The sequence below is a fragment of the Rattus norvegicus genome, chromosome 18 (genome assembly GCF_021556685.1).
Source record: "Rattus norvegicus strain SHRSP/BbbUtx chromosome 18, alternate assembly SHRSP_T2T, whole genome shotgun sequence".
Classification (NCBI taxonomy): domain Eukaryota; kingdom Metazoa; phylum Chordata; class Mammalia; order Rodentia; family Muridae; genus Rattus; species Rattus norvegicus.
In genome coordinates, this window is record NC_141551.1 from 27,442,668 (window position 1) to 27,460,791 (window position 18,124).

The 18,124-nt window shown below is 46.7% G+C and overlaps 1 protein-coding gene across 5 annotated transcripts; it reads right to left on the bottom strand.

Moving 5' to 3' along the window:
- Window positions 1-6,296: 6,296 nt before the first annotated feature.
- Ecscr (endothelial cell surface expressed chemotaxis and apoptosis regulator) lies at window positions 6,297-15,591 on the bottom strand. 5 transcript variants are annotated; one of them, XM_087593526.1, is made up of 10 exons: window positions 15,462-15,591; window positions 11,853-11,891; window positions 11,272-11,331; window positions 10,605-10,736; window positions 10,226-10,270; window positions 9,300-9,410; window positions 8,443-8,541; window positions 8,212-8,248; window positions 7,029-7,125; window positions 6,297-6,712 (listed from the first exon to the last, which is right to left on the bottom strand). In XM_087593526.1, the coding sequence occupies exons 1-10, from the start codon at window positions 15,565-15,567 to the stop codon at window positions 6,704-6,706; spliced, it is 735 nt and encodes a 244-aa protein (XP_087449652.1). In that variant the 5' UTR covers window positions 15,568-15,591; the 3' UTR covers window positions 6,297-6,703.
- Window positions 15,592-18,124: the final 2,533 nt, after the last annotated feature.

Consider the following 18,124-nt stretch of genomic DNA (forward strand, 5'->3'; position numbering starts at 1 on the left):
ATGGCAGAACGATAACAGTTCTAACAGAATCCAAGACTTCTAGACATTGTTAAGTCACACGGAACTTTCCATGCCAACAATGACTTACTGTAACTGGATATAGTAAATGGTGCCTTTGGAAGTACGGTTTAAATAAAGTACATCTAAAGTAGGAAAAATACTGTCGCATGGGGCCAGAGATGACTCAGAGGGTAAAAGTATGCGCCATGTAAGCTTGAGGAAGAATTTGGGGACACCTGTACCCATGTAAAATCTGGGTGGGCTTGGGGGCCTGCCTGTGATCCCAGCGTCAGGGAAGGAGACAGGTGTTTTCCTGGGTTGACTAAGCTAGCCAGACCAAGAAGCACTGGGTCCAAGTGAGAGCCCATGCCGGAATGCATGGGGGGAGGTGATGAAGAAGACCAGGCCTGTCAACGCCTGGCCTCCACATGCAAATGCACGAATGTGTATTCCCACTCACAAACACGTGTGTGCCCACACCCAAGTAAATACACATAGCATGGGGGCTGGAGAGATGGCTCAGCGGTTAAGAGCACTGACTGCTCTTCCAATAGGCCCTGAGTTCAATTCCCAGCAACCACATGGTGGCTCACAACCATCTGTAATAAGATCTGATGCCTCTTCTGGTGTGTCTGAAGACAAGCTACAGTGTGCTCATATATAATAAATTAATTAATTAATTAAAAAATACACATAGCACACATACTCACGTGTGAGAAAGAAAGAAAAGTAAGGTAGCATTAGGACTAGAGGCGTGAGTCATTTGGCAGTGTGCATAAACATGCATGCATGCCTTTGTTTGATTCCCAGCACTGCATAAAACTGGGCGGGGTGGTAAATATCTATACTTGAGAGGTGAAGGCAAGAAGAAGTTCAAGGTTATCTTGCCTACATAGTGAGTTCCAAGCTAGCCTGGGATAGAGGAGATCCTGTCTCAAATTCAATAAGTAAATTTTATAGAATTGCTATATAGGGCGAGTACTCCAGGAAATGGACTCTGAGGAACTGGGATGGCATAGCAAGGGTTTGTACTGACTGGTTTTGTTTGTCAATTTGACACAAGCAGGAATTATTACAGAGAAAAGAGCCTCTCATTCCCAGCCCATCGTGGGTGGGACCATCCCTGGGTTGGTGGTCTTGGGTTCTATATGAGAGCAAGCTGAGCAAGCCAGGGGAAGCAAGCCAGTAAGTAACATCCCTCCATGGCGTCTGCATCAGCTCCTGCTTCCTGCCCTGTGTGAGTCCAGTCCTGACTTCCTTTGGTGATGAACATCAATGTGGAAAGTGTAAGCTGAATAAACTCTTTCCTCCCCAACTTGCTTCTTGGTCATGATGTTTGTGCAGGAATAGAAACCCTGACTAAGACAGGGTTATTAAAGAATGTTTCTGTAACAACTAAGGGAACACAATTATGTAGAAGACAAATTGAGGCTCTTCCCTGCCACCAGCCAACCATTAGCCACCATGTGTCCTCAGCAGCCCACAGCTTGGGAACAAATGTGGTGACTCTGAAGTAAGGTCTGTCTGGTCTTACTTCTCAAGTACCTTCCCCCTTCTTCCTGCCCAGTAGAGTATGAGGTGAACAAGACAAGGTAAAGCTCACTCTCCTGATACACAAGGAGGTCTACAGAACACAGAACACTAGTGTGACTGACACCACCTGGAACTGTCTTTGGCTCCCATCCCTCTTTTAAAAATAGAATTATTGGGGCTGGGGATTTAGCTCAGTGGTAGAGCTTACCTAGGAAGCGCAAGGCCCTGGGTTCGGTCCCCAGCTCCGAAAAAAAGAACCAAAAAAAAAAAAAAAGAATTATTTTTAGACAGGGTCTCACTGCGTAGCCTGACTGGGTACAACTTGCTGACTTCGAACTCACAGAGGCCCTCCTGACTCTGACTCTGGAGTAATGAGATTAAAGATGTATGCTGTCATCAATTTTTTTTTTTTGGTTCTTCCCCCCCCCCCCCCCCCCCGAGCTGGGGACCGAACCCAGGGCCTTGCGCTTCCTAGGCAAGCGCTCTACCACTGAGCTAAATCCCCAACCCCGCTGTCATCATTTTTTAAGATTAATTTTATGTGGTATGTGTGGGTATGTACACACACATGTGCTCTCAGAAATCAGAAGACAGTCAGATCCCTGGAGCTGGCGTTACAGATGACTGTGACCTTTGTGCTAGAAATGTAACTCCAATCCTCTGGAAGAGCAGCCACTATTCTTAACTGATGAACCATCTCTTCTGCCTAGACATATCTAACAGTGTATCTCCAGCCTGACCTCCAACTCAATATTCTCCTGACCAAGCCTCCTAGAGGACTAAGATTATGTGTGTAAATATCACACTTGGTCTTCATCACTGTCGTCGTCGTCGTCGTCGTCGTCGTCGTCGTCGTCATCATCATCATCAGAGGTAAGGTCTCTAGATGTAGCCCTGGCTAGCCTTAGCAATGTAGAGCAGATTGGCTTTAAATTCAGAAATCTGCCTACCTTTGCTCCCAAATTCTGTAATGAAGAACACCCTGTCTCTTCAAACTTTCATTTTAATAGTTTTGAGGCGGTGGGGGTGGAGAGATGGCTCAGTGGCTAAAAGGACTACTGCTCTTCCAGAGGATCCAGGTTTGAGTCCCAGCACACGTATGGCTGCTCACAACTGTAATTCTAGTTCCAGGGGATCTGACTTCCTCTTATGGCCTCTGTGGGCACGACACATGATAAAGACACACATGCAGACAGAACACCTAATATATATACTTTTAAAGCAAGGGTTTGTTTCTTTTTTCTTTTTCTAAGATTTATTTATTTTATGTATGAGTGCTCTGTCTGCATGTACACCTTTCATGCCAGAAGAGGGCATCAGACAAAACTCATTTCAGATGGATTGTGAGCCGCCGTGTGGTTGCTGGGAATTGAACTCATGACCTCTGGAAGAGCAGCTGGTGTTCTTAACTGCTGAGCCATCTCTCCAAACACCTATAATTTTTTTTCTATAATTTTTTTAAAGTAATTTTTTATACTTTTCATGAGATGAGAGGTGGGAATGAGACTTCTTCTCTTCTATCATTCCATGAAGTTTAAGCCAGAAGAAAATGGCACTTTGTTTCTGCAGTTAGTAACATACTCTTTGGGTTCTAAACACTCTGCAGATGCACAGGACAGCTGTTTCCTCTACTCTTCCCAAGTTAACATCATAGTAGCAAACACCTATTACTAAGAAAACAGACAGTTCCTTTTTTTTTTTTTTTTTTTTTTTGGTTCTTTTTTTCGGAGCTGGGGACTGAACCCAGGGCCTTGCGCTTCCTAGGCAAGCGCTCTACCACTGAGCTAAATCCCCAACCCCGACAGTTCCTTTTTTAATGTTTTGTTTTGATAAGGTTTCTCTGTGCAGCCCTGGCTGTCCTGGAACTTGAGGCTGGCCTCTAACTCAGACATCCACCTGCCACTGCCTCCCAAGTGCTGGGATTAAAGGTGTGCACCACCATGCCCAGCTGAAGACTTATTTTAGAGCTGAGAAAGTACAACACCAACAGATGTGCTAACATGAAAGAGAGAGAGAGAGAGAGAGAGAGAGAGAGAGAGAGAGAGAGAGAGACCTCAGAGACCCCACCTACACAAAGAATGACAAGCAAACAAGGAGCCAAGACTGGGAGAAACAACCTTCTCCAGGGATGAACGTTCTAACTGGTGATCCTATACCAGTGGTCAGCCTTGCCTGGAATCCTATACATACTGGCAACACTACACGGGCTCATTAGGTTGCATTTCTACACTTAGGCATTTATAGATATGAACAATAACAATTAGAGAAAAAAGCCAAGATTTTGTGCACAGGTGTACTCGTGTGAGCGTGTGTGTGTGTGTGTGTGTGTGTGTGTGTGTGTGTGTGTGTAGTTTGTGGGAGAGATTGGAGGAAGGAAACAGAAGGGGAAATAATTATATAATCATATTTTAATTTTATTTATTTATTTACTTTGGTTTTTAGGACAGGGTCTCAGACAGGGTCTCAGACAGGTTGCTCTGGATGTCCTAGAACTAGCTCTGTAGACCAAGCTGGCCTCAAATTCACAGAGATCCACCTGCCTCTGGTTCCCAAATGCTAGGATTAAAGGCATGTGCCATCACACACAACCTAAATTTTAATTTTTCTGTAATTTATTTTTATTTTATGTATGTTAGTGTTTTGCCTGCATGTATGTCTATGAGTCTATGCCAGGGTGCCAGATTCCCTGGAACCGGAGTTACAGACAGTTGTGGGCTACCACATGGGTGCTGGGAATTGAACTCTGCTTCTTTGGAAGAGCTGCCAGTGGTACATCTACACAATGGAGTACAACTCAGCTATCAAAAACAATGATTTCATGAAATGCATAGGCAAATGGATTGAAGTAGAAAATATCATCCTGAGTGAGGTAACCCAGTCACAAAAATACACACATGATATGCACTCACTGATACTGGATATTAGCCCAAAAACTTGAATTACCGATGATACGATCCACAGACCACATGAAGCTCAAGAGAAGGACAAACAAAGAGTGGATGCTTCAGTCCTCCTTTAAAGGGGGAACAAAAATACTCATAGGAGGGGATACAGAGACAACGTTTGGAGCAGAGACTGAAGGAATGGCCATTCAGAGCCTGCACCACCTGGAGATCCAGTCCCTATATATACAGCAACAAAAACTAGACAGTATCGCAGATGCCAAGAAGTTCATGCTGACAGGGATCTGATATAGCTGTCTCTTGAGAGGCTCAGCCAGAGCGTGACAAATACAGAGGTGAATGCTAGCAGCCAGCCATTGAACTGAGAATAGGGTTCCCTTTGGAGAATGTAGAGAAAGGATTGAAGGAGCTGAATGGTTTTGCAACTCCATAAGAACAACAATACCAACCAACCAGAGCTACCAGGGACTAAACTACCATCCAAAAAGTACACATGGGCAAACCCATGACTCCAGCTGCATATGTAACAGAGGATGGCCTTGTTGGGCACCAATGGGAGGAAAAGCCCTTGGTCCTGCCTAGACTGGACCCTCCAGTGTAGGGGAATGTCAGGGCAGGGAGGCGGAAAAGTGTGGGTTGATGGGTGGGGGAACACCCTCATAGAAGTATGGAGAGGTGGAATGGCATAGGGGATTTATAGACTGGAAACTTGAGACGGGATAACATTTGAAATTTAAATAAAAACCCAATCATAATAATGATGATGATGATGATGACAATAATAATTAATAAAGAAATGTAAATACATAAAATATCCAATAAAAAGATAATCTATTAAAAAATACTGCTGATGGATATATGCCATTTTCTTCTCCATTCTGCATTAATCAGGCTAGGTACATTAATCACCTTGTCAAGGGACTCTGCTCCAGAAGGTTGATTCACCTTAAGCAATGCTAAGGAGGAAGATACTTACCTCTTTAATGAGATGATGTACTTTTCCTTCCAAGAATGCCAGTTCCCATAAGGTAGTTTCTTTAAGTCTTCATGAGATTCTGTTGGAACTACTAATTTTCTGAGGAAGGTGGACTCAAAACAGTATAACTTTTTCTTTCTCTTCACTTCTGTGTCTTTCTTTTAGTTTTAAGTTTAATTGTTAAAAACCTAATGTGAAGATGAATTCTTGCCTGCTCGTTTGGTGTGCGTATGTTTATATGTGTAGGTGTTTGTAGAAGGCGGAAAACCCTGCAGGTGTTGGTCCCCTTTCCACCCTTTGGAAATGCTGAGGGATGAACTCAGGTCACCAATCCTGATGTCAGGCTTCCCCACCCACAGAGCCATCTTGTGTTCCTTACTGGTGACAACTGGTCACAGCCTGTTCCTTCTGTGAAGGTGCTGCTCGTGCTACCTCCCCTAAAGACAGGCAAAGCTGCCTCTGGTTGCACAGGTTTGTATCCAAGTACTTAGGAGGCTAAGGCAGGGGCATTGCTACATTTAAGGCCTACAAACTACAGAATAAGTTCAACCATCTGTAACTCCAGTTGAAGGGGATCCATGCCCTCTGTGGGTTTCTGCGTGCACACAGTTCATACACACACACACACACACACACATAGACAGACAGACACACACGAAAGAAAGAAAGAAAGAAAGAAAGAAAGAAAGAAAGAAAAGAAAGAAGGAAAAGAAAGAAAGAGAGAAAGAAAGAAAGAAAGAAAGAAAGAAAGAAAAGAAAAGAAAAGAAAAGAAAGGCAGGAAGGAAGGAGGGAAGGAAGGAAGGAAGGAAGGAAGGAAGGAAGGAAGGAAGGAAGGAAGGAAAGTAGGTAGGTAGATGGGAACATAGACCTTAAAAGAAATGGATTCCAGGCCAGAAAATAACTTTAATTCGAGTAGCATGGACAGTCTACCTCATTGCTTCCTTAAGTCCTGCTCCATTGCCTCCTCATCCCTGAGTTTCTGAGGAGGAGCAGGAGGGGGGGGGTTGGAGGAGGAGGAGGAGGAGGAGGAGGAGGAGGAGGAGGAGGAGGAGGAGGAGGAGGAGGAGGAGGTTGAATGTCCAGCGTGGCTTCCAAATGGAAGGGAGTCTCTCCTGTGGTAGGTTGCTTCTGGATCTAGAGGAATTTCCTATCCTTTAGAGCTGGGAGCAGGCGTGAAATAAAATAATTTATGTGTGGTCTGCTGCCTTCACCAGTCTCTTCTCGTCTCTTCTTCCTTATGGCCACTGGACACTGAATCATTCGTGGACACATCGCCACTCCAGGTCACTTTTAAAGAATCTGAAACGCAGGGGTTGGGGATTTAGCTCAGTGGTAGAGCGCTTGCCTAGGAAGCGCAAGGCCCTGGGTTCGGTCCCCAGCTCCGAAAAAAAAAAAAAAAAAAAAAAAAAAGAATCAGAAACGCATATGTACCATGAAGAAGGGTGAACTTGGGAGGGGCCAGGAAGGAGAGGGAGGAGAAAGAGCCTGGGTCTGCAGCCATGCCTTTGCCTTTCTGGCTAAGGAACCAGAGCCTGAAAACAGGACTGAGGGGTGGGAGGCGAGGTGAGGAGTGGAGTGGGTGAATTTGGGGAAGGAAAGAAAATTTAAGCTATACCTTTTCTGCTGAGGTGCAGCCTTTGCTGTTGTTCGTGTTGATATTCTTCATGGAGATGAGTGTGATGCTGTCTTTTTCTCCATTGGCTGTGGAGCAGCTGGGATGGGAGGAGCCAGGGTTAGAGAGCGGAAGGGATAGAGCACCGGAGTAAAGGGGACTGGGGCATTATGCCTTCAGTCTCTGTGCTGGAAAACTCTACTTAGGGATGGATCAGAAGAAAATGAGATTGTGCTCTGAAACCCATGACACTTGTATTTCAACCTGGTTTATTTCTGTTCGTTTTCAAGCTGGATTGGTGCTTTACAACTATAAGCCCAGACAGGTTGTTGGTATACAAGTGTAAGCCCAGCACTTGGTAGGTAAGAGGTAGGGAGATAGGGGATGAAGGGTCATCCTCAGCTACATAATGAGTTCAAAACTAGCTCAGGCTCTGTGAGACCCTTCTCAACAGAGCAAAACAAGGAGGAGGAGGAGGAGGAGGAGGAGGAGGAGGAGGAGGAGGAGGAGGAGGAGGAGAAAACTGTTTTTCCTATCTACTGGTGATCTTGACCAAGTTACAACCTGTCAAGCTCCAGGTTCTAAAGCATGCTTCATGCTTCGGGGAAAAGAAAAATTTACTATAAGGATTTGAAATAAAACCACAACTTGTATGATCACGTATGGTACATAATAGGTTTCTGTTTTGGTTTCCCAAGACGGGGTTTCTCTGTGTGGCTCTGGTTGTTCTGGAACTCACTCTGTAGACCAGACTGACTTCGAACTCAGAGATCCAACTCCCTCTGCCTCCTGAGTGCTGGGATTAAAAGCATACATCACCACCACACCTGGCTTCATAGTAGGTTTTCAACAAGTTTCTCAGCTTAGAGAGGATATATCCTATATCAGAATCTGCATTTTCATGAAGGGGCAACAGAAACTTAGCCCTGGTGCTGAGGAACCTCGCTTATCTCTGCTGTGCTTACCAGCCAGCCTGCCCAGCTTCAACGAAGACTGCAGAATTGTGGGGCATATGTCTTCAAGTGGTATGAGCGGGTGTGCTGTGTGGTGGGGAAACATGCATTCGTGCGTGCGTGCGTGTGTATGTGTGTGTCTGTGTGTACAGAAGGCAGAGAGAATTGTTTTCCTCTTAGAGTAAAGGGATTTGAAATCAGAAGATTCCTCTCATGAGCTTCTGAAATCTTACCTTTCAGATAGCCCTGAACTCCCGGGTTTCTGTGGATCTGTAAAATCCCAAGGGTACAGATTAGGGTCATACACTGTACCTCAAATGTCCAGCTTCCCCTCAGAGCCCACCCAAGCCATCAACTGCTGCTTCTGTACCATTCCTTCCCTCAGCCCAGCTGTCATCAGCCTGAGCCCCCTGCTCAGACTCCTTCAGCACCGGGGTCAAGGGAGCCCAGGTGAAGACAATTACCTTCAGACTCCTTGTTCTTCCGACACTTAAACCTTAGGCTGACCACACTGACCAGAACGATCACTACAACCACCAGGATGACAATGAAGCTGATGACACCTGAGCAGGGAAGAGATGGGACAATAAGGATGAGTCTGGAGTTCCCTGCCCAGCCAGGTAAGTGCCTGTGTGCTTGGTGTGTGTGTGTGTGTGTGTGTGTGTGTGTGTGTGTGTGTGTGTGTGGTGTGCGTGCACACTTGTGGGCTTATGTGTGTGTGCATGCCTGTGCATGTGCTTATGTGTGTGCTCATGTGTGTGTGTATGCATACACATGTGTATACATGTGCACGTGTACGTGTGTGTGTGCGGCGTGCACACTATATATTTGCACTGAGAGTAAAGTGAGTAAAGTGGATTCTTCTCTCATGAAAAGCATGATTATATGAGTAATCTGTTAGCTGGTACCCTTAACCATGGTGTAGCCCAGCTACATCAACCATAAGAATATGGAGTCCAGGGCTGGAGAGATGGCTTAGCGGTTAAGAGCACCCGACTGCTCTTCCAGAGGTCATGAGTTCAATTCCCAGCAACCACATGGTGGCTCACAACCATCTGTAAAGAGATCTGATGCCCTCTTCTGGTGTATCTGAAGACAGCTACAGTGTACTTATATATAATAAATAAATCTTTAAAAAAAAAAAAAAAGAATATGGAGTCCAAAAGAGCCAAGATGTCTTTCCATCAGGGTCTTGCTTATCAGCACATTCACCCCAGAATGAAATGAATGGGTGAGATTTAAACTTGTGTCCTAACCAGAGTCTAAGTCAGTCCTGAGGTAGAGTCCCCTCTCGTGCCCCATCCTCCCTGCCATCTCTCACCAAAGGCAGCCACAGTTAGCACTGACTCTGATGTGGGGGTAGGCAGGATGGTCCCCTCTTTTGTCCGAAGGCTGGAGGTTCCTGGACTGGGAGTAGCATCCAGAGATGATTCTGAAATAGAATGGGTGTTGGGGCATCAGTGAAGGGGACTGCCAAGACCTGGCAGGGAGAATCCGCTTCTCTCCTGATGCCCCGAGGTAAGAGCCTGCAGAGAGCTAACAGCCCACAGAAAAGGACTTATTCTGGCCATAACCAGACCCCGAAGAAGACAGAGGATCAGATCTTACATCTCTACATGGGTAGCTTGGCCAGTTGCTCACATTACTGTTTTCAGAGGGCTCCAGAAAGTTTAAGATGCTTCCCATCACCACATGGTGCCCAGAAGAAAAAAAATATGCTACAGAAACAGGGAAAACATACTGGGCAAAGTAGAGCCATCTATGTTCTGCCTATAGTTGAAGATGAGAGGAAAAGACAACGGCCTAAAGAGCCAGGGTACCAGGCAAGGGGCATAGGTTTCTAGACCTCTTAAAATGATACTGGGGGGCTGGGGATTTAGCTCAGTGGTAGAGCGCTTACCTAGGAAGCGCAAGGCCCTGGGTTCGGTCCCCAGCTCTGAAAAAAAGAACCAAAAAAAAAAAAAAAAAGATACTGGGCTGGCTAAATGGCGCAATAGATAAAGGTGCTTGCCACCAAGGCTGGTGGCCTGTGACCTACATGGTTGAAGGATAGGACCAATGTTACATCTCTCTTCCCTTGCACAAGTCAAGTACCTTCAGACCTATTTTCTACCCTATTTTCTTATTTGTTCTGACTTCCTGAATAAGCGTGGGAGTGTGCAATGTCCAAGTACGAAGAGATGATTTGAAAGAAAGGCTTATAGACATGTCTCACGGCTCTCTACTGGGAACACACACTGGACATACCTCCTCTCCTGCTGCTGCTGCTGCTGCTTTCTGGAGCCCCTGTGCCTGCACCAGAAGTAAATGGCCAAGATGGAGAGTCCCATCCCTTCCAACATACTCTGAGAAGCCCTTTCGCAACCCTTCCCATTTACCTCCTCCATCTGTTCTTTCTCAGTCCCAAATTCAGGAGTGTTTAACCTTTACTGTAACCAGCTCCAACTCTGTTTCTACTTCTCCTCAATGCTTTCTTGTCATTTCCCAAATCAGGGCACCATTGGTGTAGCTTATAGACTTAAGAACCTCTGCTTCAGCACTGAGGGCCCCTGACTAAAGGAAGAAGGAACCCATCCAGACATATCTAGGGTCCATCATCTCCTGCCCGCCTGCCCTGGGTACTTACCAGGTGTGTGTCTCTGGGTCTGGAACGACATGGGGTCGGGCAAGGAAAGAGAGTGTCTATCCATGGTGCTTGACCTTGGTGTCACAGGCTGACTGGATGCCAAGGAGGCCTGAGATGACTTCTGTAGAATTTCTGTGGATGGAGAAGTACATGTGACCGGCTCAGAGGGTCAGCTAGAATATGCACAGAGAGGGTTCCTCAGTCCAAAATATCCTTTCTTTCTGACCCTTCTCTTGTGTGTGGTGCTGATGATGAAAGGTAGGGTGTCTTTTATACTAGACAAGCACTATACCCCGGAGCTACAGCCCAGCCCCAGCCCTCCTTTGTCACCACCTTCAATTCCAGAAGGAGCTGTTCTCTGGCTCAGCTCTGCATGCTCTGAAAGCATCTTTCCTCCCTCCCCCGGCCCCACGGTCTCCACTTCTTCACCTCACTCCTTGGCTGGCTCAGTTCTCCATGCCACTGCCCACGGGAAGGGCCCCCAGAGCAGAAGTCTGAAGAGGCTGACATCTGGGTGGATCCCTCGACACCTATCCCTGCTCCCTTTGGATTCACCACTGTGAGGCCCTGTTTGCCTGTCCCTTCTGCCACCGGCTCTGCATCTTCCTGCAGAACCCAAACTGTGTCCTGTTCCTCTAGGGTCTTCTCTGGCCACCATTTGTAGTACCTGGGGTAATGGTGCTAAGCGGAAGCCCTGAGCTGCCAGGCTCTGAGGAAGATCTGTCTCCTGCAAGGACACAGCAGATGGGGAAAGCAAATGGGGCAGGACTGCTGATGCCCTGCCCCTCTGCCCATCTAAGAACCCTCAGGCTCAAGAAGGTCTGAATGGTCGGGGGGGGGGGTATGGGAGGGCAGAGGTGGGCTTCTCGGCAGCCACACTCCTTCAGTCACCTGGGCTGAGAGGAACTGCCTGGAGGCTGAGACCCCTGAAAAGCCCTGAATCACATCATGTGAGGGGCGTGTTTCACCCCTCTATTCTCCATCCTCCAATGCTCCGTGCCCTTCTCTTTGACTCTGAAGCTAGATGTTGTTATTTGTTTGTTTTCCTCTTTCCTGCCCCTCTTCTACCTCTGACTATTCAACTCTTCCCTCTTCCAGGCCTGTTAGATTAGGCCGGTTGAATGAGCCCCAGAGACCTTTGGTCCAAACTCCCATCATCTGCTTTCAGTGAAAAAAGAGATGAGTCCCCTCCTCTAATACCTTCCTAAACTCTTAGGCACAAATGCTGGAGTCGGCCCCAAGTCTTACCCTGAGAGGTCTGCGTTGTCGTAGGCTGAGAGCTGTAACCTGTGAGAGAAAGCAAAAACACACAGACTGTGACTGGGATGGTGGTGCATGCCTTTAATCCCAGCACTCAGGAGGAAGAGGTAGGCACATCTCAAGTTCAAAGTCAGCCTGGTCTACATAGTGAGTTCCAGGACAGCCAGGGCTACATCGAGAGACCCTGTCTTAAAGCAAAATAGAACAAAATGTAAACTGTTTTTGGTAACTCTGACAGGCAGAGCCCATGAGGTAAACTAGGCTTTTGCCTGTCTAAAACCCTCATGCTAGAAGGCAGGCACGCTCGGCAGAGGATAAAGACTTGTCACTGTCGGCTGGGGATTTAGCTCAGTGGTAGAGCGCTTACCTAGGAAGCGCAAGGCCCTGGGTTCGGTCCCCAGCTCCGAAAAAAAAAAAAAAAAAAAAAAAAAAAAAAAAAAAAGACTTGTCACTGTCACCTCTCAGTTCAGAGTCCTAGAGTCTTCTACTGTGTCTTCAGTCCTCAATAGTTATCTTAGCCTCTGACACAAGTCTAGGAGACCATTATTTAAACCAGTGATACATCTGGTCAAACACACAAAACTCTGGGTCTCTGCACTACTGGCCCATTTGTTTCTTCCTGTGAAAGCTGTCGTTTTGGTTCCAATCTAAAGGAAGGGAGGGGGAGGTAAATGAAATTGGGTAGACTTTAGGGCTTACATTGGCTTATGCTCACTTTTGCATTCTTTCTCTCCCTCTCTGTCTCTTTCTTCTCCCTCTCCTTCTCCCTTTCCCTCAATTGGAGGTAATGGTCTGCCCAGGAAACAACTTCTGAGGTGAGTTCAACAAGAAAGGAAGCTCGCTGAAAGGGTGACTGGTTCACTCTCACAGGCAGAGGCAAGTTAAAAAATGGTTGTTCGGGGTTGGGGATTTAGCTCAGTGGTAGAGCACTTGCCTAGGAAGCACAAGGCCCTGGGTTTGGTCCCCAGCTCCGAAAAAAAGAACCAAAAAAAAAAAAAAATGGTTGTTCTTGTCCAAACCCAGGTAGGAAGAGGTTACTAGTTGGAGTTCTTGTTAGCTATTCTGTTAGTACACATGTACACATGTGTGTTTGTAGGCCTCTGCGTAGATGTGTGTGTGTGTGTGTGTGTGTGTGTGTGTGTGTGTGTGTTTGTGTGTGTGGTGGGGGAGACCTGGAAGGTCACTTTACGTTTGCTCACTTTCCACAATGAAATCATTCTCGAAAACTATGAACAATGTGAAAGGAAAACATAGGGAAACGAAACCGCCCATCGGGAGCCACTCCCTCCATGCTGGCTGCGACTGTGATTCCCGCTCTGTTCCTACTGTTTTTTTGCTTCTTCTTCATTAGGGAAGCATCAGACCCAGGCCCCTGGAAGAACTGAAGTAGCTGAATTCCAGGCGCCCAACCAAAGCCGTGGCAGCCTGATGGTCTGTTTGTTCTCCTTAAGGCCTTACCAGTTCCTCCAAGGAGCCACGCACACTATCCACACAGAGTGATCCACAGTGGGATACTGTAGAATTGTTTCTAAGCCAAAGCTTACCCAACCCTGACATGTGTTTTTCCAGGTCAAGATCTCTCACATCCCTGCTCCTTCGTGGGTTGAAGTTCCAGAAGGAAGTAAATATTACAGGAACCCCAGGCTAGGAAGAATCCTTTCTAGCATGGGATGAGCCTGGGTTAACCTTTTGTATCCAAAACCTCTGAAGACAATTGCTTTCTGTTCAAGCACCATATGCATTTCATATTAGTCTGGGAGGCTGTGAAGTCTGAGTGCACCTGCTTTTCTGAATATACCTAGAAGATTACCTGTATGTTTTTGAGGAGTTCCCAGGGCACAAGCAGCAAGCCGTAAAGGCCTGCTCTCTCCCTGCTCTCTCTGCCTCTTACCCGACTCCTCCCGACTTGGCATCTATAAAGATTCTCTGCGAGCAGAGGAGGGAATTGCTTCTGTAGGCGCCCATGACCAGGGGACATACAGACACCCAGAGAGCTGTGGCCACAAGAATTCCTAACTTTCCTGACCTCTGCTTCCTAATCCCTACCTGCTTCATTTCCTTCCAGTTTCACCCTACCCACGCCCCTGTTTTCCTCAGAAAACATAGTTTAGTGTTAGAAAGCATTTGGGGGGGATGTAGCTCAGTGCTGGAGCACTTACCTAGCATGTGTGAGCTTGTGTGAGGCCCTAAGATCAATCTCAGCACATACACACACACCCCAAAAGCGGGAAATTTGAGTTCTGGCTTCGCTCGCTGCCTGAGTTGGACCTGGACTCTCTGAGATGCTAGAAGCTAGAGGTAATAACTCTGCGTGAGCCCTACATTGGATCCGCAGCATCACACATGGGCATGGGGTTGGGGAGAGCCTCGATAGTCGTTGAGGGGAAAATACATATAAAGCACACAGCCCCTGACAACACTTGCTCAAACCGTGCTAGACATTTAAAAATTTGCCCCATTCTCTTGATTTCTCCAAATCTAAAGACTGGTTGACTCTCTCCACAGGCAAGCCCCTGTGTTGGCATGAATTTGCTCCAGACAGTTCCTCAGCCATCAAAATGATGCTGACAACTGCTATGAGCTCCTGGGTGAAGATGTTGGGCAAGCTAGAGTGGCCTAGACAAAGTCTAGGCTGGCATTAGGAAAGGCTGTGCATTTGGAAGGCCTGTGGAATCCCTCAGAAATCCCCCACACTAACCTCTGACTCTCCCCTGTGGGAGCTGATGGGCAAGAAGGGCGTCAGCGCTGACCCCAGCCCGTGGGCTTCTAGAGAAATGTCTCGCAGCATTTTCTGGAACACAGACCCTTTCTCCTAAGCCCATCTCTGGCCCATCTTCCCAATGCTTGGTACACAGCCTCAGATGTTCTCCACAAAGGATGGGGTGGGGGTGGGGCGGGGTGGGGTGACAAAGGGAAGTTGCTGCCCTGTGAATCAGAGTGTCCTGGACTTCTTTCTCATGGTTCCCAGCAATGGCTCCCTAATTAGAGGATCCTGCCTCAAGACCCCATTCCTGACTGCCGGTGATGTCTGAGAAGTATAATTCCAGTCATCTCAACCAGCCCCCCAGCTGGGTGGATAGCCTCCTTGGAAAAGAGTTCTTTGTGTCTAACCAGAAACCCTCTTGATGTGATTTGCGATTAAAGGCAGCACTTGAAATTCAAAGGTTGTAATTCTTCACAGGTAAGGACAAAAGAGAAGGTCACCTGTAAAGCCCAAGGTGCAGACCATTTTGTACTAGAACTTTCCAGAGTGACCATGGTGTCTGTATCAGTAGAGAGTACTGACAGGGCGGCCACAGACTTCTGCTTGCATCCTCCTTGGAAAGAACTTTCAGGTTCAATCACTCATCAAGCCAACCACTCCCACACCTTTCTGGGGGCCAGACTCGGGGGGGGGGAAGCCCTAGAAAATATCATAACGGCACAACAGATTATGTTTGACCAGGGTGGTAATTCCCATCCTCCAGGCTAAGCTGATTCCCTTCATTCATGGAAAGGTTCTGGAATTTCCCTTCTTCAGGCAGAGCTCTGGATGGGAACATGGAGGGGAGGGAGGGAGGGAAGGCTTGCTAGAGAAAAGTGGCAAGTGGGTCTTACCTTGGAGCAGGAGTAAACTGAGGATTGCTGAACCCAGCCTCATGGCTCCGTTGGTCCCCAGATCAGCTGGGTGTGTAGCAGGCTCCTCTGTGTATTCTCTGTCCATAGTAGAGAAGAGAGAGGGAGTACTGGGGTGAGACGGGGCGGGGGCGGGGGCGGGGGCTGGCTCTCCAGGAGCTTCCTGTCAAAGAATAGAAGGAAACAGATTGGGACTGGCTCCAGGGGCCCCAGTTCAACACACAGCCCAGACGAGGATGTGAGCCGGAGCAGTGGCAGTGAGGACTAGCTAGGCCCTCTTTGGTCTCTCTGGGTTCTGTGCATAATGATCAATGGTGACAGTCTGCCCCCAGCACTACCTTCCTCTCAGAGGGATCCTTCAGGTCCTTCCAACTGCAGCACCTGCGTTCCCCCCAAGCCTACTTTTGCAGACACATTCTCTCCAAGAACCTTGCTCTAAGTTCAATCCACCAGCTGCGCATGCTCAGTAGACTATGAATTCTCCACATTCCTCTCCCCACTCATGGCTGTCAGTCCAGATGGGACTCCCAGCATCGTTTAGGGAGGCCTTACAAGCAAGCTTGTTATTCCTAATAGGAAAACAAGAGGTGGGCTGGGCAAAGAGCTCAGTGGATAAAGAAATAGCTTTGCAAGCCTGAGAACCTGAATTCTATCCCAACGACTCATAAACAGCCAAGCAAGGAGTCTTAGCTGTGATCCCATTACAGGGAGAGGCAGAGACAAGTGAGTCCTGGGGCTCACTGGTCCTCTAGCCTTATTGGTGAGCCCCAGGTTCCTGTGAAAGACCCTATCTCAATAAACAAACAAACAAGTAGACGGCCTCCGAGGAACAGTACTTGAAGGTGACTTCTGGCCTTTGTGCAGACGCTTGCATTGATGCAGACGCTTACACTGGCGCGCACGCATACACGTGCATGCACGCACACATCTCATGACAGGCATCATACCCCCCTTGCCTCCTTAGTCCCCTCAAGTTAAGTGTTTGTTCCCTGTGCTTGGAGAATACCCTGTCCTTACCCTCCATAGTATGCCCCAGGTTCTCATTTTCTCACTGCAGGCCAGTATATTCCTACATAAAACTCACCATACAGAAAGGCCCCAGCACATACTTACTGAAGTCAACCTAAAACATTTAAGAGTATGAGAAAAAGTGATGAACAGAGATCTCTGATATATATTACTCCAGATTGTTTGTTTGTTCATTTGTTTATGGTTTTTTCTAGACGAAGTTTTTTCTCTGTGTAGCCCTGACAGTCCTGGAACTCAGTCTGTAGACCAAGGTGAGATCTGCCTCCATTCAGATCTGCCCGCCTCTGCATCCCTGAGATTAAAGGCTTTCAACATCACGCCCTGCTATTGATTCTTAGGCAGGACCTGGTAGAATGCAGGCTTCTCTGTTACTCACTGTGGACGAATGCAGCCCATGAGATCCTAACCTTCCTAGCTCCATTTCCCAAGCTGAGATTACATATGTCAGTCACAATACCTGGCTTTTTAATGTATGTTTGCAGGTATCATTATGTATGTATGTATGTATGTATGTATGTATGTATGTATGTATGTATTTCATGATGTTGGAGGTTCAGGGCCATGAACAGATGCAAGCACAATTCATTGATCTACAACATAGATGTTGTTTGAAAGAAATTTGTTTTCTTTCTTCTTTTCATTTCTTCTTTCTTTTTTTAAGATTTTCTTTCTTTTTTCTTCTTTTCTTTTTTTGAGACAGGGTCTCCCTCTGTAGCCCTGGATGTCCTGGAACTCACTCTGTACAACAGACTGGCCTCAAACTCACTGCCCTTGCCCTCCTGAAAGCTTGGATCGAAGTTGTGCATCACCACACCTGACTCTTAAGATTTTCTTTTTAGGGTTTCTTGGGTTTTGTTTTTTGTTTGTTTTTGTTTTTAAGACAGCATTTCTCTATTGTGCAAATATAGCTGCCCTGGAACTTAATGTATAGATCAAGCTGACCTCAAACTTACAGATATCCACTGGCCTCTGCCTTCCAAGTTCTTCTTAGGGCCTGGGAAGATGACTCAGTGGCTAAGAGCACTGATTTTTCTTGCAGAAGTCCCCGATTCAATTCTCAGCACTTGCATGGCAGCTTGCAACTGTCTCTAACTCCAGTTCTGGGCATCCAATGTCCTCTTCCAGCCTTCCAGGCACCAGGCATGATTTAATACATAGACATACTAGCAGGCAAACACCCATCGCATAAAATTAAATTTAAGGAGGTAAGTGGGATTGTGGTACGTGTTGCAAAATTCACAAAGAATCAATAAAATGTTTTTAAAATTTTAAATCAGGGCTGGAGAGATGGCTCAGTGGTTGACTGCTCTTCCAGAGGTCCTGAGTTCAAATCCCAGCAACCACATGGTGGCTCACAACCATCTGTAATGAGATCTGATGCCCTTTTCTGGTGTGCATGAAGACAGCTTGTGCAGTGTATTTCTATATAATAAATAAATCTTTAAAAAATAAATAAACATTTTGAATCAAGAATTTTAAGGATAAAGAGTTTATTTTTATTGATGTGTGTCTGTGTAAGTGTATGCCACATGTATACGGGTGTCCATAGGGGCCAGTAATGGAGTTACAGGTAATTGAGAGCCACCTGATGTAAACCAAACTCAGATCCTCTGGAA